The sequence below is a fragment of the Ornithorhynchus anatinus genome, chromosome 21 (genome assembly GCF_004115215.2).
Source record: "Ornithorhynchus anatinus isolate Pmale09 chromosome 21, mOrnAna1.pri.v4, whole genome shotgun sequence".
Lineage (NCBI taxonomy): Eukaryota > Metazoa > Chordata > Mammalia > Monotremata > Ornithorhynchidae > Ornithorhynchus > Ornithorhynchus anatinus.
Window position 1 is genome coordinate 3,153,733 of NC_041748.1, and position 22,346 is coordinate 3,176,078.

The 22,346-nt window shown below is 50.6% G+C and overlaps 2 protein-coding genes across 2 annotated transcripts; one reads left to right on the top strand and one right to left on the bottom strand.

Moving 5' to 3' along the window:
- The first annotated feature begins 631 nt into the window (after positions 1 to 631).
- LOC100084456 (caspase-14-like) lies at positions 632 to 11,703 on the top strand. The gene is made up of 7 exons (XM_029049486.1): positions 632 to 884; positions 1,728 to 1,807; positions 3,541 to 3,690; positions 5,131 to 5,356; positions 7,904 to 8,023; positions 8,685 to 8,794; positions 11,338 to 11,703. The coding sequence occupies exons 1-7, from the start codon at positions 632 to 634 to the stop codon at positions 11,455 to 11,457; spliced, it is 1,059 nt and encodes a 352-aa protein (XP_028905319.1). The 3' UTR covers positions 11,458 to 11,703.
- A 4,267-nt stretch (positions 11,704 to 15,970) lies between these two features.
- On the bottom strand, positions 15,971 to 21,981 carry LOC107546820 (C-C chemokine receptor type 8-like). Its single transcript, XM_029049342.1, has 2 exons — positions 21,895 to 21,981; positions 15,971 to 17,957 (listed from the first exon to the last, which is right to left on the bottom strand). The coding sequence occupies exons 1-2, from the start codon at positions 21,902 to 21,904 to the stop codon at positions 16,876 to 16,878; spliced, it is 1,092 nt and encodes a 363-aa protein (XP_028905175.1). The 5' UTR covers positions 21,905 to 21,981; the 3' UTR covers positions 15,971 to 16,875.
- Between the last annotated feature and the right edge of the window lie 365 nt (positions 21,982 to 22,346).

Sequence of the window (22,346 nt, forward strand, 5' to 3'; positions counted from 1 at the left end):
GGGCTCTTTGCCACTAAGCCACGCTCCTCCTGTACTGCTCGACTGGGCTCTCCCAAGGGCTTAGCGTAGTAACTGTCCATGGGAAGTGCTCAAAAAATATATGAATGAACGAAGGAATGAATGAGTGAATGAACGAAGGAATGAATGAGTGAATGAATGAACGAATGAATGAATGAATGGACGAATGAATGAAGGAACGAATGGACGAATGAATGAAGGAACGGACGAATGGACGGGTGAATGAACGAATGGACGAATGAATGAATAAATGAACTAAAGAATGAGTGAGTGAATGAGTGGGTGAGTGAATGAACGAATGAATGGACGAATGAACGAATGAATGAATGAACAGAGGGATGGACGGATGGATGAATGAATGAAAGAATGAATGGACGAACGAATGAATGGACGAACGAATGAATGAACGAATGGACGAATGAATGAACGAACGAATGGACGAATGAATGAATGAACGAAGGAAGGACGGGGGTCGACGGGGGAACGCGCATGCGCGGGGGGAGGAGTGGGCGGGGCCAGCGGGCGGAGCCAATGGGCGGCGGGAAAGGCGCTCCCGCCGCTTCCCGTCTTTGCCGCTCGCGCGCGCGCGCTCGTGCGCGGCCGAAGGCGGGCGATGGCGCGAGCGGGGCCGGGGCCGGGGCCGCCCCCGCCGGCGGGCGCGTTGGCGTGGCTGCCGCCGCAGGACCTGAGGCGCCTCAAGTTCCAGCTGAGCTACCTGCCGGCGCCGGATCGCATCCCCGCCGGCCTGCTGGCCCAGGCCGCCGACGGCCCCGCGCTGCTCCGCCTGCTGCAGGCTCACCTGGGCGAGCGCGCCCCCACCGTGCTGCAGCGGGCGCTCGAGGCCGCGCCCTGCCTGCACGTGCCCGGTGAGCCCGGGCCCCCCCCATGACGTCATCGGGCCGGGGGGGGGTGTAGTACACCGTGGGGGCGCCAGGGGGCGCCCGGGGACACTGCCCGCGGTGGGGGGGGGCGGGGGAGGCAGAGGGACCTGAGTTCTAATCCCGCCCCGGGCAAGTCGAGGCACGGCCCCAGCGGGGCTCAGGGGAAGGAGGCCGGGCTTGGGAGTCGGAGGTCATGGGTTCGAATCCCAGCTTCTCCGCTTGTCAGTTGTGTGGCTTGGGGCAAGGCACTTCACTTCTCGGTGCCTCGGTTCCCTCATCTGTCAAATGGGGATGAAGACTGGGAGTCCCAGGTGGGACAACCTCGTTACCTTGTATCTTACCCCAGCGCTTAGAACGGTGCTCGGCACATAGCAAGCGCTTAACAAATACCAACATTATTATTATAAAAAAGAGAGGCAAAGCGATCAGTCGTATGGAGCACTGACTGGGTGCAGAGCACTGTGACGATAATGGTAATTGTGGCATTTGTTAAGCACCCACTGTGTGCCAGGCACTGCACTATTCATTCATTCAATAGTATTTATTGAGCACTTACTATGTGCAGAGCACTGTACTAAGCGCTTGGAGTGTACAATTCGGCAACAGATAGAGACCATCCCTGCCCAATGACAGGCTCACAGTCTAAACGGGGGAAGCGCGTACCAAGCGCGTGGGACGATACAACACAACAGTATAACACACGTGCCCTGCCCACAACGAGCTTACAGTCTAGAGGGGAAGAAATCGACTTGACGCTTTTACACCTAAGTCAGAAGCTGGTGACATTTCTTTTTTTTTTTTTTTTTTTTGCACCGTGCCTCCCCCCAGGTCCATATCCTGACCCCAGCAACCTCCTTCCGCCGGGAAATAAGAGGAAAAGGCTTGACCAGTGTGACGAGGATGAGCCGGTAGGCATTCTGCTTTCCTCCATCTGTCCGTCTCTCCCGGGGCTCAGCGGTCAATTTGGACTCACTGAGGGTCTTCCTTCTTTTCCAACATGTGTGTCTGTTTCCAGGTATGTAGTCAATCTAGTCGACCTCTCGCCCACGTCCCGCCTCTGGCGTGGAGTGCCCTCCTTCTTCGTGTCCGGCAGACGGTTACTCTCCCCTCCGTCAAAGCCTTATCGACAGCACACCTCCGGGAGGCCGTCTTTGATTAAGCCCTCATTTCCTCTTCTCCCACTCCCTTCTGCATCCACCTGATTTGCTCCATTTATTCACCTGCCTCCCTCAGCCCCCCGCGACCTGTCCGTATCCATAATTGATTTATATTAACGTCTGTTTTCCTCTAGAGTCTGTAAGCTCATTGTGGGCAGGGAACGTGTCTGTTGTACTTTCACAAGCGCTTAATGCAGTACTCTGCCTACAGTAGGTGCTCAATAAATACAATTGATTTATTGATTGATAGTCCTATGTGCCACCCGTCACCAGGAGATGGTGTGTATAAGGTGAGGGCAGCTTTCTTAGCATTCTTTTCAGCGGGAGAATCCTTTTCCCTGCCACATCACATTTGTTATTTCTTCAATCATTCCCAGATGCCGTAATTTTTCCTCCTTCTTTGGGTTACTAATGCCCGGGTGAATCACTCTGATGGTTTACCTTAGCAGGGAACTTGACTATCAACTCTGTTATATCGTACTCACCCAAGTGCTTAGTAGAATGGTCTCATCATAGTAAGCACTCAATAAATACGATCGATCGATTAGCGGAACAGTGGGCCTTAGCCCTGGTTTCAGCTTACATTTTTCTTATGCTATTTGTTAAGCATTTACTGTGTGCCAGGCATTATACTAAGCACTGGGGCAGGTACAAGTAAATCCTATTGGACACAGTCCACGTCTCACATGGGGCTCACAGTACCAATCCCCATTTTACAGATGAGGTAACTGAGGCCCAGCGAAGATAAGTGACTTGCCCAGGGTCACATAGCAGATTCATGGCAGAGCTGGGATTAGAACCCAGGTCCTTCTGACTCCCAGGCCTGTATTCCATCCAATAGGCTACTCTGCTTCTCTTCATTTAGGATTTTATCTTTTGCGAGTTTTAGGGCAAAATAAGAGTGAAAAGTCCTTTTGTCATCAGTTGTGCCATCAGCAATTTTAGCCTGATAGTTAATGGCTGAAATTCCATTTTACAACAGGACTCTTTACTAAAGCATGATCAGTGTCCGCCATCAACACATGGCAGTTGTTTGAACAAACAAGAGACTCTAACTTATTCTTACATCTGTAGATCCAGACCAAAAGTAAAGTGGCACATGACTTTTAAATAACCCTCTTTTTTGTGGTATTTCTTAAGCACTTACTACATGCCAGGCACTGTACTAAGAGCTGGCATAGATACAAGCTAATCCGGTTGGACACGGTCCCTGTCCCACATGGGGCTCAGAGACTTAATCCCTCTTCTATAGATGAGGTAACTGAGGCACCGAGAAGTGAAGTGACTTGTCCAACGTCACACAGCCGACAAGTGGCGGAGGCAGAATTAGAACCTGGATCCTTCTGACTCCCAGGACTAGGCTCTATCCACGAGGCCACGCTGCACTTATTTGCAGTAGCTCAGAGCCCAGGGAGCTGTTCTTTCCCCGAAGTTGGGTTGAAGTGGATTAATTTTGTTTTTTCCATTGATATTTGGAAAACCAGAAGCGATATGACATGTCGAAATGTCGCGAGGCCTTCCTGATGGGGGTGAAGAAGGGAAGATCCGGGGCGACCGAGGATATTGAAAAATTGCGGAAGCATCTCGCCGCCTTCAGGTTTTCTGTGCAAGAGTGCATCGATCCCGATGGAAAGGTAAAGCGCTTCCAGAATTGAAACCAAAAACGGATTTCGTGGGCAGTGTGTTTTTTAACCTCCCCACGGGTTTGAAATTGGTATTGGACGTGTCCATGACTATCCGGGATCAGTCTCGCCGGGGAGAGAGGTACTTTGTGCGAAGGCGTAGTATCGTTCCAAGCGATTAGTATAGTTGTCTGCACACAGTAAGCTCTCAAAAAATGCCATTGATTGATCTAGTCACAACTTGAACGGTGACTCTAGATTTGTTGCGGCCAGGGAATGTGACTGCCAACTCTATTATATTGTACTCTCCCAAGCACTTAGTACAGTGCTCTGCACACAGAAAGCGCTTAATAAATACGACTGATTGAAAAGGGCAAGAGGATTTCCCTTGATTTAGGTTGTAACCCTATTTTTTAATGGTATTTGTTAAGCACTTACTATGTGCCTGGCACTGTACTAAGTGCTGGAGTAGGTAGAAGCTAAGTCAAGTGGGACACGGTCGGTGTCCCACATGGAACTCACAGTCTTATTCCCCATTTTCAGATGGGAATTGAGGCTCAGAGAAGTTAAGGGTCTTGCCCTAGTTCACGCAGCAAGCAAGTGGTGGATCCGGGATTAGACCCCTTATAGCTCAAAGGTGACTGATTTGAAATAAGCAACGGGAAACACCTTTTTTTTTTTACAGTCAGATGCTCTGAAATTATTTATTATGAAAACGTCAACATTCACAGCGGTTCAGAGAGAGGGGGTAGTTTCACGCCTTGTATCTTTATTAAAAAATCCGTGTCTGAGTGGGTATGATCCAGGTTAGGATGGTTAAATCAGATAAAATTACTTTGCATTTGTACTCCTGTTTCCCCTGACTTCTTCCCTGTATGATCCCTGACGCCTTTAAGCTCCCACACTTCTTTTATTTCCCCTCAAAGATACAGAAAAATGGCAAGGTTTAAACATTACTTTCCCAGTCTGGCCCACCTGGCATGTTTTCACCAGCCACAGAAATTGTTGAGGGTCTTTCCGGAGGAGATTGCTGAATGTGGGCCCTCTGATTGTATCAGGGAATCAGCTAGGGAGTCTGACCACAAACCAGTTTGACTCAGTTTACGTCTCAAGGAGAGACAGGGAGAAGGCGAGGGAAGAGAGCGGGAGATGTCTGCCTCCTTTTAATCTGGCACTACTAGTTTTTTAAAGGAAGTTTAAGTTTCTCAAATTCAGAGGTTGAGCCTAAGACACTGTGAGACACATTGAGATTAAGCACCACAGTTTCCTAGGTTGGACCTTTCCCAGCTACTGAATGGGCACATCAAGGTTTCAGAAAAGCTTCTTTTCTCCAGAGGAATTGGTCATTTTTTTCTTTGGGGGGGGGCTCCCCCGTCCCCCACCTCTGCACCCCCATAATGAGAGAAAAGCCAATTAACTGATTTAGTGATCTTCCGACATCACTTGCGACAGGTGATTCTTCAAGACTTGCGAGAATTCCGGGATAAAATCAACGGTTCTCCGTATGAGATGAGCTGCTGCCTCGTCATTCTCATGAGCCACGGAGTGAATGGCTTCATTAAGGGGAAGGATGAGAAGGTGGTCGACCTCGAGGAGATCTTCAAGCTATTCAACAATGCAAATTGCCCAAATCTCCGGGAGAAGCCCAAGATCTTTATAATCCAGGCCTGCAGGGGAGGTAAGGCAACCCACCGTCTTCCCCACGGAGCCCCGTTCTTCTGGAACGTGCCGGTTGCCTTCCCCAGCGTCACATTCGGGACGGACCCTCACCTGTAGAATCAGTCGATCGAATGGACGGGATTCGTTGAACGCTGACTGTGTGCAGAGCATGGTACTAAGCGCTCGGGAGAGGCCAATATAATCCACCTCAAAGCCGTGAAAGAGTAGTTTCTTCCGATAACGCGACCCGCTGAGCACAGTGTGGCTTGTAAAGTCGGAGTAATAATAACAACAACTGTAGTATTTAAGCACTTACTTTGTGCCACGCACTGTACTAAGCGCTAGGGTGGATACAAGCAAATCGGGTTAAACACAGTCCCTGTCTCATGTGGGGCTTACAGTCTCAATCCCCGTTTTACAGGTGAGCTAATTGAGGCTCAGAGAAGTGAAGTAACTTGCCCAAGGTCCCACAGCAGACCATTCCTTCATTCCTCAACAGCGGGGCTCGGACTATGAGGTTCAGGATCTGGCCTATGTTTCAGGTATCATTAATAATAATGATAATAATAGTATAATATATAATAATGGTATAACACCCCCTCCCTCATTATCCTCAGCCTCTCCCACCGGTACGTAGGTGTAGCACCTCTTTCTCATTATCCTCAGCTCCACCGACCTCTCCCAGGGTGTAACCCCTTCTCCTTATTTTCCTAGGCCCCAACCACCGGTCCCGAGGTATAAAATCTCACCTTCCGACTCCCAGGCCCGTGCTCCGTACACTAGGCCGTGCTGCTTCCCTAGTGACCCGAAACCAGTCCCTGCCAAGAAGACCAAGCCCTGACTTTGAGTGTGGAGGGTGGCTTCGGAGAGGGCCTTCTAGGGGCAGGGGATACAGACACCCACCCATGGGCCAGAGAAGGCAGAACACAGACCGACTCAGGGCTCCCCCGGGCCCTGCCTCAGTTGCCACCGAGGTCTCAGCCCTGGGGACCCGCTCCCCACTGGGGACGGACACAGGAGATGGACGAGTCGTCGGGGCTCCGGTTCCCGGCCGACACCAATCTAGTTACCGGGGGCGGATGGTCCAAAGTACTATTGATGTCAGTCCCCATTAGAGTAGGCCCCGTGACCTCTGACCCCGCCACCATCCCCAGGCGCCCCTCAGAGCCTCCGCCTTGTCCGGGAGCTGGGAAGAATGACCGGGTGCGGCAGAAGGGGAAGAAAACCCAGCAAACCATCGTATCTTGTCTGCCCCAACTGAAAACCGGAGGCAGCGTGGATATAGCCCGGGCCTGGGAGTCAGAACGACCTGGGTTCCCATCCCAGCTCCGCCACATCCTCTGGATGACTTTGGGCAAATTGCTTCGCTTCTCTGGGCCTCAATGATCTCATCTGTAAAATGGGGATTAAGACTGTGAGCCCCATGTGGGACGAGGACTGTGTGCCACCTGAGTAGCTTGTCTCTACTTGAGTGCTCAGCACAGTACTTGACACCTAGTAAATGCTAACTAATGCCTTTATTATTATTAATCTATGCTCCAGACCCCTTCGTTATGGTCAGTGCTTCATAAAAAGCTACCTCCTCCCGGAGGCTTTCTCCAATTAATTCCCACCTCCCGTATCCCATCATACAAAAAGCTACCCTGAGCCCCTGGGCGTGGACAAGTTCTTTATGTACTTAATTCCATATTTCAGCTTTGAGCATTTTCATCAGCGCTCCTACCGTATGACCAATCTGTCAGCGTATTTCCGCTCGCCTTCCCCATTATAGTGCAAGCTCCTCGAGGGCAGGGACTGTCGTACCCTCCCAAATGCCTCGGCCAGGGCTCAGCCCCTCAGGAGGGCTGGAGTTGGACGATGCTGAGGAAGGGAAAGCCTGCACCGAGATGATGGCAGAGGCAGAACAAGCCCTTTGCAGGACAGGGATTGGGTTGTATCAACTTCTCGTAATCGGCGCTTCACAAATACCGCTGTTTATAGTCATTCATTCCTATTTATTGAGCGCGTACTAAGTGCAGAGCACTGTACTCAGCACTTAGGAGAATATAGTAGAACAATAAAGAGGCCCATTCCCTGCCCGCAACAAGCTTACAGGAAGCTTTGCTGGAGTCTTCCTTGCTAAGCCCCCGGCGACTGCAGCCCGTCTCTCCGCGGGCAGGATGGTGGACACCCCCACTTATCGACCCCGACACCAGCCCTGCTGGTGACCCAGTGATGATTTATTGCTATTGTTTTTGTCTGTCCGTCTCCCCCGATTAGACTGTAAGCCAGTCAAGGGGCAGGGACTGTCTCTATCTGTTACCAATTTGTACATTCCAAGCGCTTAGTACAGTGCTCTGCACATAGTAAGCGCTCAATAAATACTGTTGAATGAATGAATGAATGAATGAATGATTCTCTCATGGCTTGTCTAGACCGTAAGCACCTTGTGTGTAGGGAACGCGTCCACCAATTCCGTTGAATTGTACTCTCCCAAGTGCTTAGTACAGTGCCCTTCACAAAGTAAGCACTCAGTGAATTCCACTGATTGAATCTCTTTCTTTTTTTCATTTTTTCCAAAAAATAGACAGGACAGATGGGGGAGTGGAAGCCTTTGATAATGTCCCAGAGGAAATGGATGATACATCCAACGTCAAGAGACTGCCGACCACCAGTGATTTCTTTATCGTCTATTCCACCCAGAAAGGTAATTCGGGGCACGGCCCAGCAGCCAGGCTCACGATTTTCCCTTTTTCCGACGTTGAGGGCGGGTTGTTCCCTTCGCTCCAGCGTTTTCCCCACCAAAGGCTAAGTGAAGGCCCCCGACATTCTTGTACGAATCAGGAGAAGCCATTGCCCAAGGCTCGGAGCCAAAGCACCAGGATCTGGACCGAGAAGCAGCATGGTTAGTAGATAGAGCATGGGCCTGGGAGTCCGAAGGAACTGGGTTCTAATCCTGGCACTGCTACTCGTCTGCTACGTGACCTCGGGCGAGTCAGTTCACTTCTCTGGACCTCAGTTCCCTCATCTGTAAAATGGGGATTAAGACGGTGAGCCCTATGTGGGACAGGGACCGTGTCCAACCTGATGATGGTGTATCTATCCCAGCGCTTAGTAAAGTGCCTGGCAAATAGTAAGCACTTAACAGATCACAAAAAAAAAAACCCAAAATGCTCAAAGAGTCGGAAGTCCGTGCCGCCTGTGAGCGATGCCTCTCTCCACTGGCCAAGGGGCCAATGCCTGAATCCTCTTTGTAGTAGCCCTAAGGGGAAGGAGCCTTAGGAGTTTACTGAATTCCGAAATGATGCTAAGACTGAAGGAGTTAAGGAAATAGTAATCGCAGAAACGTTCTGGTTTTCCTTTGGCAGGTCACGTGTCCGTCCGCAATCCTCTGATGGGCTCTAGAATGATTGAGGCAATGGATGACGTCTTTTCCCGGTATGGAAAGAAATGGCAGCTTACTGATTTGTTTACCAAAGTAAGTACACCGTGGATTTGGGGGAGGTCCTTTCTGACTATTTAGGTTGTACGTGGATTTGGGGGAGGTCCTTTCTGACTATTTAGGTTGTGAAGGAAGGTTAATCCATCCACCAATCATTTATTGAGCACTTACTGGGTGCAGGGCACTGGACTGAGCACTTGGGAGAGGACAGTATAACAGAGTTGGTAGTCACATTCCCTGCCCACAAGAAGCTCCCGGGATAGAGGGGGAGGCAGGCGTTAATATAAATAAATAAATGACGGATATGGACTTTAGTGCCGTGGGGCTGAGGGAGGGGTGAATATAGGGAGAAAATCAGGGCGATGCAGAAGGGAGTGAAAAAGAAGAAACGATGAGGGCTTAGTCAGGGAAGGCCTCTTGGAGAAAATGTGCCTTCAGGAAGGCTTTGAAGGTAGAGAAGTTGTCTGTCGGATATGAAGAGGGCAGGCGTTCCAGGCCAGAGGCGGGTGGTCGGTGAGAGGACGGCTGGTATTTTGTTAAGCAATTATTATATGTGCCAAGTACTGTACTGAGAGCTGGGGGCAATACAAAATAATCCCATGTGGGGCTCAACAGTCGAAGCAGGAGGGAACCCAAGTATTGAATCCTTACTTTACAGATGAGGAAACCGAGGCACTGAGCAGTGAACTGACTTGACCAGGGTCACAAAGCTGGCAAGTGGGGAAGCCGGGATTAGAATCCAGTTCCTCTGATTCCCGGGACCGTGCTCTTTCTGCTAGGCCATGCTACTTCTCTGTCTGTCTTCTAACTAATGACAGATGAGAAATTTCCATTTCTCCCATAAAAGCCAGAGAAACCTGGGAATAATGAGAAGTGGTAGGGGGCTAAAGGCCGGCGTGATAGTATTGGGGTAGGGAGGGAGTGATCTTTTCTGCAAATGGCTCTGATCAGAGACTGTGTGTTGGGATCGCTTGGTTGGTGGCAGGAGAGGGAGGTGGAGCCTTTTGGGGGTCTTTTTGGCCTTTTTGGGGTGGCCTAAGTCCACTTAGCCTGGTCCTGGACTGTCTCTGTGCATACCCCCAAACCCCTGAAGTAGCCAAATGACCCAGACAGTAGCTTTGTTTTATTCAAGAGACCACTGGAATAGTAGCCTCTGGAGCCTTCTGAATAGTAATAATAATGATGGCATTAAGTGCTTACTATGTGCTGAGCTTTATTCTAAGCACTAGCGTAGATACAAGGTCATCAGGTTGTCCCACATGGGGCTCTCTATCTTCATCCGCATTTTGCAGATGAGGTAACTGAGGCACAGAGAAGTGACTTGCCCAGAGTCACAGAGTTGATCAGTGGCGGAGCCGGGGTTAGAACCCACGACCTCCGACTTCCAAGCCGGGCTCTTTCCACTAAGCCACGCTACTCTGAATGCATGCGTGACAAGAACAAAGAGTGGGAGAGGGCTTATCTCTCCCAAGTGATCCTAGCCTTAGGTGATCCAAGAAAGATTTTATAATTAGATGGAAGGAGTCAGTGGCACAGTGGATAGAGCATGGGCCTAGGAGCCAGAAAGTCATGGGTTCTAATCCCTGCTCCTCCGCCTGTCTGCTGTGTGATCTTGGGCACGCCACTTCTCTAGGCCTCAATTCCCTCATCTGTAAAATGGGGATTAAGACGGCGAGCCCCATGTGGGACAGGGACTGTCCAACCCGATTTGCTTGTATCTATCCCAGCGCTTAGTCCGGTGCCTGGCACGTAGTAAGTGCTTAGCAGATACCATAAGTATTATCATTATTCTTATTCAGAAAGGAAAGGGCTGGAACAAGAATGCCCAAGACCCCATGTGGTTTGGATTCTTCACCCCCCAAAAAAAAATAGAAGGGAAGAAAGTACTGAAGAAAATATAACCAAGGATCAAGTTGTGGCTATTTGGCCAAGAGCTGGATAAAGGGAAGGTCTACTAGGTCCCAGACAAATTCCTAAGTGCGTACAAGAACTCCACTGTAGGTTTTTTGAACCAGGAGCAAATATAGAGAAAAAATTAATATTTGAAATAAGACATTCCCCAAATTTCCTAAAAATTCCACTATTCCCCCTCTCCCCCAACTATTTCTATTCATGGATTGTGAGCTCCTTGAGGGACAGGATCCATGTCTAATTTCCACTTTTATACTCTTTCCCAACATCTGGTACAGTGCTCTGCACCCAATAAGTGCTTCAAAAATTCTATTACTACTATTTGTTCACTGTTGAAGGCCTTGCCTTCTCTGCTGGAAGGATGAAAGGCATCAGAGCCTAGGGGAGAGAGCGTGGAACTGGGGAATCAGTGGACTGGGTTCCTATCCCCGTTCTGCTTTGGAGAGCCACTTAACCTCCCTGTACCTCAGTTTCCCCAGCTGGGATAAGATACGTGTTCTCCATACCACTTAAGTAGTGAGCTCCATGTGGAAGAGGGATTTGATCTGGTAATGACCCCAATGCTAATCGCGGTACTCTGCACATAAAGACACTCAATCGATACCATCTTTATTGAGATGTTCTCTAAAGTTGTTTTCCCTTTGGGTGATTCCCGTCTTCTCTTCCAGGTCAACGACGAACTTGTCCACAGGGACTTTTACGGGTTCCAGGGTATAGTGAAAGTGACCCTGGAAATGCAGTCCACTCTGACGAGGGCAGTGTATCTGGGCTCCGAGGAGGACCTTTGAGAGAAGCCCTCATCCGCACAAGAACACTCGACCACTCGAGGAGGTCTCGACGATGCTGTTGCCTTTCTCCACAGTGTTGCCGCGCTAACTTGGAAGCACATTCTCGGTGCCCGTTTCCCCTTCCGGAAGCCGATCGTTGGCTTCTTTTCCGAGTTCCCAGTCTTTTCCGAGTCGGAATATCCTGTTGATAGTCTGTCGGCTCTCTTCTCTCAAGATCCCAAACCCCACCCCTTCCCCCCAACGCCCCCCCCCCCCCCCCCCAAAATTTTTGGTACTTGTTAAGCACTTACTATGTGCCAAGCACCATTCTAAGTGCTGGGGTGGGTAAAAGTTAATCAGCCTGGACAGGCCCTGTCCCACATTGAGCTCACACTCTTAATCCCCACTTTTTTTTACAGATGAGGTAACTGAAGTTCGGAGAAGTTAAGTGACTTACCCGAGGTCGTACAGCAGACCCCTGGCTGTCAGGATTAGAACCCATGACCTTCTGACTCGCAGGCCTGTGCTCTATCCACTAAGCCTTGCCGCTTCTCCGACCCAAACAAATGGACCACCAAACTCCCTCCCAAGGCTGCCCACCGTTCCCCCACTGACTTCTTGCCAGGCTTCCCCAGCATGATCTAGTGGATCGAGCACGGGCCTGGGGGTCAGAGGACCTGGGTTCTAATTCCGGCTCCGCCACTCGTCTGCTTTACGACTCTGGGTAAGTCGTTTCACTTCTCTGGCCCTCAATTACCTCATCTGTAAAATGGGGATTTCAAGACTGTGCGCCCCATGTGGGAGAGGAACCGTGTCCAGCCTGATTAGCTTGTATCTACCCCAGTGCTTCGGTCAGTACTTGGCACACAGTAAGCTCCTAACATATACCACAATTATTATGTAAACCTGGAGCCCTACTTGTAAATATTTTCATGTTTGTTTCCCCAGTTAGAGTGGCAGTCCCTCGCAGGCAGGGAATGTGTCACTTCTGAATTTCGTACTTCCCAAGCGCCTTGTGCAAAACACCGCACCACCAGGACTCTCCGAGATCGTCGCCACTACTGTGACATCCCGTAGCACCCTCCCCTCTCAGAGACCCACAAAACGTGGTCTCCCCAGTTCTCCTAACTTCCAAAGTCCTTCCAATTAGTTGTAAGTCATCTTTCTATAGGATTTATCTGTCATAAACTTGTTTTTGCTATATTCTAGGTGCTGTAAGAGTGGGGTTTTTATTCCTAAAAGGATCATAACGGTTTTCCCTGACACCAAAACCAACCCCCTGCAAGCCATATTCCTGAGCCCTTCCTGGGACTTCCCTCTTTGGATTCTGGGGTAGGAGTTTGAGGCAGCGCTGTAAACTCGTCCTCTAGACTTTAAGCTCAACCTGAAAAGCATGAAGGCTCGTCGTTGGTCAGGAAATGTCTGTTTATTATGTTATCCTCCCCCAGGCATTTAGTACAGCGGTCTGCCCACAGTAAGTGCTCAATAAATAGGTCGAATAGGTCGATTGATTAACGGCATCCCAAACTGGGCCAAGGGAAGGATCGGGACTCAAAGGAAGCAAGAGTAGGAATTCCACCTCCATTTTTGAATGCCAGCTGTCTGACTGGGATGATCGGGATCCCAGAAAGAGGCGGTGTCTGGAAGAGCCCAGCCCAGTGGGATTCTCTTTTGTATTCCTTTTGGCCCATGTGGTTTGGTTTTCCCTTTTCCCTTTCCCTTTTCACAGTTTTCCCTTTCTCAAAAACCCTCCCTTCAGGTAATATTCTTCTAACCTCAATATCTATGTATTCACAGACACCTGTAGTATTTTTGCACAAATCAATGCACATGTTCCACTATTGAAGGATTTCCTTACCTATCCATCTTTCCATTCTCTTCTTCTGGAAATTCTGGTTTTTTGTCTGTCTCCTCCAAGAGGGCAGGGATCGTGTCTCCTGCCTCTCTTTTACTCCTCCAGGTGCCCAGAGCAGTGCTCTGCACACAGTGAGTACTTAGTAAATCATTGGTTGATGGAGGGAATGAGTGGTTGAATGCTGTAGCGGGTAAAGACCATGATCTCGCTTCAGTGTGTATCAGGTTTGCAAACTCTGTAACTTTCAGTTTCAGGAAAACTTGGATCTTTATGAAATAAAAGGAGATTCCCTTCTTTCTGACTGTGTTTTGGGAAGAGCCGCCCCATGTTTCCCTGCCGTGCGGAAGGTGACGAGAGCAAGGCCCGTGGAGAAACGTGGTGGGGGCTGCAAACAAACCAAGGTTACCATCCCAGAGGTCTCTGCGACGTACTTTGGGGCTCCAAGGTCTTGGCGGCAAGAATCCCCCAGGGAGCAAAAGAAGCTTCAGAACCCAGTGCCCAGAACAAAGAAACCTTTATAGATCACCCCACCGTGTGAACCCCATTCGCGTGGTACTTGGAAGCAAAAGTGACCTTTATTTTTCTGGAAGTTTTCTTTTGGACAGTAGACTAGGGGGACACGGGTTTAGATCAAGTTGGCAGATGTCCTGGACACGGATCCAGGGGTTTTGACTATATTAGTGAAGAGAGGTGAAGTGGAAACTCAGGTTAGATCCCTGAACCCCTTGGGGCCGGGGGCAGGGCAACAGCCAGGCAGAGTGAGGCCAGCGGAGCTTGAATTAATGAAGGAATGGTATTTATTGAGTGCTTACTATGTGCAGAAGACTGTACTAAAGGCTTTGGAGAGTACAAATGCTTTGGAGAAGCAGTGTGGCTCAGTGGAAAGAGCACGGGCTTTGGAATCAGGGCTCATGAATTCGAATCCCAGCTCTGCCACTTGTCGGCTGTGTCACTGTGGGCAAGTCACTTAACTTCTCTGTGCCTCAGTTCCCTCATCTGTAAAATGGGGATGAAGACTGTGAGCCCCACGTGGGACAACCTGATTCCCCTATGTCTACCTCAGCGCTTAGAACAGTGCTCGGCACATAGTAAGCGCTTAACAAATACCAACATTATTATTGTAGAGCTCTGTTCTCAGCCGTTGGGAGAGTACGATAGATTGGGTAGACACAATCCCTCCCATCGAGGAGCTGACAATCTAGTGGGACCTGCCAAGATGCTACAGGTAAGGGAGCAGAGACCCAGGCCCGCCCCGAGCCCGAGGAAATAGCAAGTCTGGGGAGCCCTTGGGGAGGAGCCAGCAGGTTAAGAGGGGGGCCGGGCCAGGTCACCCCGTCCGTCCTGATTATGCCTTCTGCCCAATCATATCAGCTTTTGAATAGTAGCATATCTTTATTACTGATTTATCTCGGCCACTTTACTCACTTGTGTTTTTACCTTCATTCTCACACCCTCTAAACTATTGGAAATGCATCTGTTTGTATTGGTTGTCTTCCTTATTGCAAGCTCTTTCAAGGTAAGTTCCCTCTCGAGTGTAAGCTCCTTATGGGAAGGGAACATATTATAATCATAATTGTGCTTTTTGTTGAGTACTTACTATGTGCCAAGCACTCTGGTAAGCGCTGGGGTAGATACAAAGTAATCAGGTCCCACATGCGGCTCACAGTCGAAGTTGTAATAATTTTGGTATTTGTTAAGCACTTACTATGTGCAGAGCACGGTTCTAAGCACTCGGTAGATACAGGGTAATCAGGTTGTCCCACTTGAGGCTCCCAGTTAATCCCCATTTTACAGATGAGGTAACTGAGGCCCAGAGAAGTTAAGTGACTTGCCCACGGTCCCACAGCTTACAGGTGGCAGAGCTGGGATTCAAACCCATGACCTCTGACTCCCAAGCCCGGGCTCTTTCCACTGAGCCACGCTGAACTTGTTTTGAATCCCCATTTTGCAGATGAGGAAACTGAGGAACAGAGAAGTGAAGTGACTCATCTAAGATCCCACAGCACATAAGTGGCAGAGCTGGGATTAGAAACCAGATCCTCGGACTCCCAGGCCCGTGCTCTATCCACTAGCCCACACTGCTTCTGCCAAGAGTGTATATTGCATTCTCCAAAGCACTTACACAGGGCTCTGCACGCAGTAAGTGCTCAACAATTGCCGGACTGTGGCCTAGTAGATAGAGCATGGGCCTGGGAGTCAGAAGGACCTGGATTCTAGTCCTGGCTCTGCCACTTGTCTGCCGTGGGACCTTGGCCAAGTCACTTCACTCTTCTATAAAATGGGGATTAAGACTGGGGGTCCCATGTGGGACTGGGACTGTGCGTCCAACCTGATTCACTTGTATCTACCCCGGCAGTTAGTACAGTGCTCAGGACATAGTAAGCGCTTACCAAATGCCACAAAACAAACGGGGATCACATTTTGTACTTGTATATGTTCCCAAAGGGCCTGGCACAGTGCTCTATAATAATGTTGGTATTTGTTAAGCGCTTACTATGTGCAGAGCACTGTTCTAAACGCTGGGGTAGATACAGGGTAATCAGGTTGTCCCACGTGAGGCTCACAGTTAATCCCCATTTTACAGATGAGGCAACTGAGGCACAGAGCAGTGAAGTGACTTGCCCACAGTCACGCAGCTGACAAGTGGCAGAGCCGGGAGTCGAACCCATGACCCCTGACTCCGAAGCCCAGGCTCTTTCCACTGAGCCACGCTGCTTCTGCACAGTGGATGCTCAAAAAGCTCTATTGATCCTACTTATGATCATGACCACTAGTTAGTTGTGGGCAGGGATCCGGTCTACCAACTCTGTTCTATTGTACTGTCCCAAGCATTTAGTGAAGTGTTTCGCACACAGGAAGAGCTCAATAATTACCACCGACTGACCGATGGATCGACTTCATCCGACTCGTCTTTCCTCGTCCTTTGCACCGTCCTCATTCTGACACTGAGGATTTGCCTGCCGAGAATCAGGATGTGTCTTGGTCTAAACTCATAGAAAATAAGCAAGGCCCAGTTGATTTCTGAAGCCCGAGGGAAAGGTGCAGAATCTTACACCCTGAAAATGTCATCATGGGCCTGTTTGGCGATGCTCCTTCCAGGCAGGAGAAAGGAGTTCCTTTGGTATCTCTGGGTCTCTCTCCCCGACTCCATCGGTGGTACAGGGACGGAGACGAAAGCAAACATCTCAACCGCCCTCCCTCGTTCTGTGCCGAGCCAAAAAAAATAACAGACTAGAGGGACGGAGCTGGTGGCGGGGTACGGTGAATCGCAAGATGAGCAAGAGGCAGCGATATAATTCAGGGGCCTTGGGCGGGGTCGGACCCGATGATTTCTCAAGATCTCTTCCGGCTGTAGGATTCCAGGCCTCCGCAATTCTTCGGGACCTCCTTTCTAACCGTGAAGCCGTCTGTGAAGCGGGTCCTGTGGGGTTGGAACTGGTCGCCGGGGGAGGGGGCCACCTTTCGTGGGAGACGATCAAGGCGCCAACAGCCGGCAACAAGATGGACGTTCCGGCGGCCCCGGACGGTCCCGCACCTCTCCGCTTCCCCTCTCGGTCGCGCTCCCCCGACCGGCACCGTCCGCCTCACAGAATGCAGTCAGACCCGGAGGAGCGAGACGAGGCGGAGGGCAGGGACTGGGACCCCTCCCGGGGTTCTCGGAGGACGCGGCCGTCCGGGCAGGCCGAGAGCGGGCACCTGAACCTGCGGAACATCTCGGCCAGGTGTTTCCGGAAGCGCTCCCCCACGAAGGCGTAGATGGCCGGGTTGACGCAGCAGTGGGAGTGACAGAGGGCCTCGGTGGTCCATATGGCCCGGTCCAGCTTCTGGATGACCCCGCAGTCCCCCAGCTTCCCCAACCTGTGGAGCGAGTCCAGGAAGAGCACCACGTTGAACGGGGTCCAGAAGACGAAGAAGGCCACCACGACCACGAGCACCAGCCGGATGGCCTTCTCCCTGTTGTGGTTCTGGCACCTCCTCAGCTGCCGGAGGATGTGGGCGTAGCAGTAGGTCAGGATGCCGGGGGGAATCAGGAGGCCCAGGAGGTGGATTTCGAAGTTGGTGAACAGCTTCCACCGGTTGCTCCCTTCGGAGGGGGCGAGGTAACACTTCCAGGCGCCGTCCTCGAAGAAACTCTCGTAGAAAAACACGGCCGGGGTGGACGCCAAGAGGGCCAGGCTCCACACGGCCAGGCTCACGCCCACCCCCCGGGAGGCCGTCCTGACCTTCAGGGCGTAGACCGCGTGCACGATGGCCAGGTACCGGTCCACGCTCATCAGGGTGATGAAGAAGACGCTGCTGAAGAAGCCCAGGTAGTGCACGCCGGAGACCAGCTTGCACATCCAGTTCCCGAAGACCCACTGGTCCAGGTAGTCGTGCACCAGGAAGGGGAGGCAGAGCACGAAGAGCAGGTCGGCGACGGCCAGGTTCAGGAGGTAGACGTCCGTCGTGCTCCTCTGCTTCTTGTGGACGGCCAGGACGAGGACCACCAGGACGTTCCCCAGCAGGCCGGCTGTGAACAGGAGGGAATACAGAGCCGCCAGAGGCCCAGAGCTGGCTTTCTGAGAGTCCTCCCTGTTGCAGACCGACATCTCGGAGTCCGGATAGTAGTCTTCCGTGGTCAGCAGCTCGTTGAGTTCTGTGGCAAAATCCGGCGGAGTCCCGAGAACTGTTCGGCACATATACGGGACATCGTTAATAGAGCTCGGCCCCTGGAGTCGGAAGGACCTGGGTTCTGATCCCCGCTCCACCGCCTGTCTGTCGTGTGACCTCGGGCCAGCCATTTCACTTCTCTGGACCTCATTCGCCTCCCCCGGAAGATGGGGATTACGACTGTGAGCCCCATGTGGGACAAGCACTGTATCCAAACCGATGTGCTTTTATTCACCCCAGTGCTTAGCACGGTGCCTGGCACGTAGTTAGAGCTTGCTTAATACCATGATGATGATTATTATTGTCCAACATCATCATCATTCCCTCTAGACTGTAAGCGCGTTATGGGCAGGGGATGTGTCAGTCAGTCATATCTATTGAGCACTCACTGTGTGAAGAGCACTGTACTAAGCGCTTTGGAGAGTCCAATAGAACAATATGACAGACGCTTTCCCTGCCCCTAGTGAGTTTATAGTCTACAGGGGGAGACAGACATTAATATAAATAAATAAATTACAGATTACGGGCATAAGTGCTGAGGGGCTGAGAGTAGGGGTGAATGAAGGGAGCAAGTCAGGGCGACACAGAAGGGAGAGGGAGAAGAGGAAAGGAGGGCTTAGTCAGGGAAGGCCTCTTGGAGGAGATGGGCCTTCAGTAAGGCTTTGAAGCGGGGGGTGAGATGGTCTGTCTGCTAATTCTATTGTTTTGTACTCTCCCAAGTGCTTAATCAGAGGCCGGGGAGCCAGAGGTCCTGGGTTCTAATCCTGACTCTGCCTCTGGCCTGTTGAGTGACCAGTTCATTTCTCTGGGCCCCAGTTTCCTCACCTGGATAAAACGGAGCTCCAATACCTGTCCACCCTTCTATTTAGACTGTGAGCCCCGTGTCTTTGGAGAAGCCCTCGTAGAAAACCACAGGCCTGGAAGACGGAGAACCCAGGTTCTAATCCCGGCTCTGCCGCCTGCTGTGTGACCTTGGGCAAGTCACTTCACTCTTCTGTGCCTCAGTCTCCTCATCTGTAAAATGGGCATTCAACATCCATTCTCCTTCCTACTTAGACTGTGAGCGCCGTGTGGGAAAGGAACTGTGTCCACCCTGATTATCTTGTATTGACCCCAGCGCCTAGGTGAACCTGACACTGGGAGTCCGAGGGACCTGGGTTCTAATCCTGCCTCTGCCGCTTGTCTGCTGTGTTACCTTGGGCAAGTCACTTGTCAGTCAATCGGTCGGTTGTGTTTATTGAGCTTTTACTGGGTTCAGAGCACTGTACTAAGCACTTGGGAGAGTGCAGTACAACAATATAACAGACACATCCCCTGCCCGCAACAAGCGTATAATCTAGAGACTTCAATTCTCTTATAATCTAGAGACTTCAATTCTCTGGGCCTCAGCTACCTCATCTGTAAAATGGGGATTGAGACCGCGAGCCCCATGTGAGACAGTTGTTCTTGCATGCTTAAACTCGGCCCTCTCCCCTGTCTGACACAATTATTTCTCCACCCTTATTGACTCCCATGCCCGTCGTCCTCACCAGTTGTTCCAGACTTTAACTCCATCCTCAAACCCTCTGTCCCTTCACCTCCCTCATTGCTTGCTCCCAGCGACCTCGCCACCTACTTTCTTAAGAGAATCAACACTGTCAGTCATGATCTCCCTAAAATCTTCTCTGCCCTTCCCCAGTCCCCCACTCCTGCCCCTTCTTCAACTCTCCCATCTGTTCCCACAGACTCTCTAGAGAAGATCTGCCTTCTTTCGAAATCCACCCCCTCCACCTGCACTCTGACTTCATTCCTTCACCCGTTATGAAAACATTTCTTTCCTCCCTTCTCCCCTCCCTATCCGCCATATCAGCCTGCTAACAGCCATCTTCAACTGTTCGCTCTCCAATGGCTTCTCCCCCACTGCTTTCAGATATGCCCATGTCTCCTCTCCCCTAGAAAAAACCCCTCCCTTGACCCCAAATTATCACCCCACCCCCTTCCTACCATTCCTCTCCAAACTCCTTGAGTGCGTGGTCTCCATCCACTGTCTCAAATTCCTCTCCTCCAGTTCTTTCCTTGACCTCTCCCAATCTGGCTTCCGTCCCCTTCACTCCAAAGAAACCTCCTTCTCAAAGGTCACCAATGATCTCCTTCATGTCGAATCCATCCTAATCCTCCTCGACCTCTCAGCTGCCTTTGACACTGTCGACCATTCCCTTCTCCTGGAAATGTTATCCAACCTCGACGTCGCTGACACTGCACTCTCCTGGTTCTCCTCTTACGTCTCTGGCCCCTCATCCGCGGTCTCTTTTGCGTGCTCCTCCTCTGCCTCCCACCCCCAGACTGTGGGGTGGGGGTCCCTCGAGGTTCAATTCTGGCTCCGTCTATTATCCATCTGCTCCCATGGCTTCATCTACCACCTCTATGTGGATGATACCCAGATCTACATCTCCAGCCCTGATCTGTCTCTCTCTCTTTGCAGTGTCGCATTTCCTCCTGCTTTCAAGACATCTCTGTTTGGATGTTCTTCTGTCACCTCAAGCTTAACATGTCCAAAACAGAACTCCTCATCTTGCCGCCCAAGCCCGGTCCTTCCCCTGACTTTCCCAGCACTGTAGACAACCCAACCATCCTTCCTGTCTCGCAAGCCCATAATCTTGGCATTATCCTTGATTCCTCTCTCTCATTCAACCCACATATTCAATTATCACTAAATCCTATCAGTTCCACCTTCACAACACAGCTAAAATCCTCCCTTTCCTCTTCATCCAAATTGCTACCACGTGAATACAATCATTTATCCTATCCTGCCGCGATTGCTGTAGCAGCCTCCTTGCTGACATTCCAGTCACCTGTCTCTCCCACTCCAGCCCATACTTTGCTCTGCTGCCAAATCATTTTTCTACAAAGACATTCATTCATTCATTCAATCACATTTATTGAGCATTTACTATATGCAGAGCACATACTAAGCGCTTGGAAGAGTCCAGTAGAACACTATGACGGACACGTTCCCTGCAACAGTGAGCTCACAGTCTAGAGGGGGAGACAGACATAAATATAAATATAAATTACAGATATGAGCATAAGTGCTGAGGGGCTGAAAAGGGGGATGAATAAAGGGAGCAAGTCAGGGAGACTCAGAGGGGAGTGGGAGAAGAGGGAAGGTGGGCTTAGGGAAGGCGTCTTGGAGGAGATGTGCCTTCAGTATGGCTTTGACATGGGAGAGAATCATTCATTCAATAATATTTATTGAGAGCTTACATTGTGCCGAGCACTGTACCAATTGCTTGGAATGTACAGTTCAGCAACAGATAGAGACAGTCCCTGCCCAATGACAGGCACAGAGTCAAAATTGGCTATCTAATGTGAGGGACATGTTTGCCCCCTCGAGAACTGCCAGTAGTTTCCCATCCATTTCCAACATCAAACAAAAACTCCTCACCTATGACTTTAAAGCAGTCAATCACCTTGTCCCCTCCTACCTCAACTTGCTACTCTCCTATTATAACCCAGCCCAACACGTCGTTCTTCTAATGCTTACCGTCCCAATGTACCTCGATCTCAAATATCTCAGCGCCGACCACTCACCCACATCCTACCTCTGGCCTGGAACGTCTTCCCTCCTCATATCAGACAGATAATTGCTCTCCCCCACTTCAAAGCCTTATTGAAGGCACATCTCCTTCAAGACGCCTTCCCTAAGCCTTCCTCTCCTCTCCCACTCCCTTCTTCGTCGCCCTGACTTGTTCCTTTTATTCATCCCCCGTCCCAGCACTTATGTACGTCTCAGTAATTCATTTATTTATATTAATGTCTGTCTCCCCTTCTAGACTGTAAGCTCACTGTGGGCAGAGAATGTGTCTACTGTGGTACTGTACTTTCCCAAGCACTTAATACTGTGCTCTGCACACAGTAAGTGCTCAATAAATACGACTGAATGAATGAATGTCGGGCATGAAAGCAGTACATACCGTCCATCATGCCTGGGATGCGGAGTGGGGTCCTCCGATGCCTCTTCTGTCCTCCGATGCCTCTTCTTAGGCAGGAATCTACACCTGTGAGGTTTGCTCAATCCTCTCCTGGCAACCAGTGGGAGAGATGACCCCTCCCTCCCTCCCACCCCCCTCCACCCACGGCGTGAACTGCCGGCTACATTTAGTAGGGTTATAGTTGCTAAGGGGCAGGAACCGAGTGTGAATTTATCTCAGAGATCTGCTGGGTGTTTTTTTTTCAGAGATGAACAGAGTGAGAAACCTTATGGAAATACTTTTTGAGGGTTTCTTTATGGTATTTAGTAAGTGCTTCCTATGTGCCAGGCATCGTACCAAGTGCTGAGGCAGATACAAGCTAAATCAGGTTGGACCCAGTTCCCGTCCCACATGGGGCTCGCAGTCTTAATCCCCACTTTTCAGATGAGGTAACC